A 1,729-nucleotide genomic window follows, 5' to 3' on the forward strand; every position below is an offset into this window, starting at 1 on the left:
TCGCATCACATTTTAAATTAAGATGCACAGAGGAATCATACAAAGTATAAATAAGACAGCAAAAAGTGTCAGTTTTAAATTTCATACTGTTTTTAAAACAAACTTACAGACAATCCATTTCTCCATAGTGTCCAAGGACAGATATTCACAGGGCATCTGAAACACAAAGACCAGCAGAATACATCTGATCAAATAAACGTAAAAAAATCCAACAGGAGTCACTGGTTTTATTTCATTTTCGTTTTACAAATTTTAGTACTTAAACTTATTTCTGTTATACACCAAGATACAATTATTTATTTTTTTTAAGTTTTCCATCCTCAGCTTTATTTAAATTACTGAAAATTATTAATTACAGCACTGGCTTGTGCCCCTTATTTTTAAGCATTGTAAGATGCTGTTTAGGGCTTTTTCAAACAGCTTGATGATACTTAGTTTTGGCCAGAATCAAAGGCAAAACCGCTGACATTAGTATACACTATGTGCTTATTTGCTAACTGGTTTGTGAGCTTAGCAACATGCTTTCATCAGACTACTGGAATCAACAGAGTGCATTCATTTTGGTTTGTGTGCTTCATGTGAGGAACTAATTTATATGGTGTGCATGAGAGGCCGTTAGTGGAGTTGTTATCCATGAAGAGAGTATCAAATATATCTCTTGCCATGATGGTTAGTATGATAGAATAATATACTATGACTGTAGGTTTTTTGACTGTTTACAAAAACAATTAAGGACTACAGCGAATCCTGACCGTGTCGGACTGAGCTGGGTTAAGCATGGTACTGGGAGCACTAATCAAACTGAGCAGCTGAGCATTCCTCCACTGATCTGCAGACAGATTTCGGCGTGGGTACACCATCTGCAGGGAGACCAGCGCATCTTGCAGCGACTGTCAAAAACAGAAAGAGAAGTAGGCAGAAAATGGCAGAGAGCTCGGGTTAAAACATGTCCTCCATTTGAGATGGGAAACAGAGTAATAGGATTTTCTCTCATTGTAGCAGATTTTTACTTTTCCATGAGGGACAAACTCCTCCATCATCTTTTTCAGTGGGTTCTCATAGTCCACAATCATCTGTCCAAGCCTGGGATATTCTCGATCACTGAACAAGAAACATCACACAATACTCAGACCTCAGCAGTATGCGGCTTTACATAAGATGCTATTTTTATATGTATTACCTTGAACCGTGTGTCATTTCATGGGCATAGTTGTAGAGGCCGATTATCGCTTTGCGCTCCTCAATTCGAGAAAGCAGCATCATCAGGTTAGTGTATGTCACCACCAAATCCAGGTAGTTCTTTGTGAGGTCAAAATTTACAGTCTGCATTGTGGAAAAAAGACACTTTGTTATACATCTGCCATGTCACTGAACAAAAAATTCAAAAGATATATAATGCTGATTGCCATTCATTCAACTCACAATGTCAAAGAAAACTTGACAAGCGTCAACAGTGTTTAGAAGTTCACAAACATGGTCCTGGAGGAACAGGAAAGCACAAATATTTCAGGTTTAATAGACCCTCAATGTGTCTTTTATCAAAAATAAAAAAGATAAAAACATACACAAATGTATGATTTTGTATTATCTCACTTAATAAACCGTATATTCAATATTAAATAGTACTATATAGTTACATTAAAATACAGGTTAAAATAAAATATAAATATTCGATGAAAACCTTATGTAAAGGGGTCATATGATGTTGCTAAAAAGAACATTATTTTGT

General features: G+C 35.9%; 1 protein-coding gene across 1 annotated transcript; it reads right to left on the bottom strand.

Annotated features, from left to right (window-relative positions):
* Positions 1-56: 56 nt before the first annotated feature.
* Positions 57-1,490, bottom strand: LOC107579285 (nck-associated protein 1-like). The gene is made up of 5 exons (XM_016265129.1): positions 1,423-1,490; positions 1,181-1,323; positions 1,011-1,101; positions 753-890; positions 57-156 (listed from the first exon to the last, which is right to left on the bottom strand). Exons 2-5 carry the CDS (start codon positions 1,261-1,263, stop codon positions 82-84), a joined length of 387 nt encoding a protein of 128 aa, XP_016120615.1. The 5' UTR covers positions 1,264-1,323; positions 1,423-1,490; the 3' UTR covers positions 57-81.
* Between the last annotated feature and the right edge of the window lie 239 nt (positions 1,491-1,729).

This window comes from Sinocyclocheilus grahami, unplaced genomic scaffold (genome assembly GCF_001515645.1).
Source record: "Sinocyclocheilus grahami isolate Dianchi unplaced genomic scaffold, SAMN03320097.WGS_v1.1 scaffold16203.1, whole genome shotgun sequence".
In the NCBI taxonomy this organism is placed as follows: domain Eukaryota; kingdom Metazoa; phylum Chordata; class Actinopteri; order Cypriniformes; family Cyprinidae; genus Sinocyclocheilus; species Sinocyclocheilus grahami.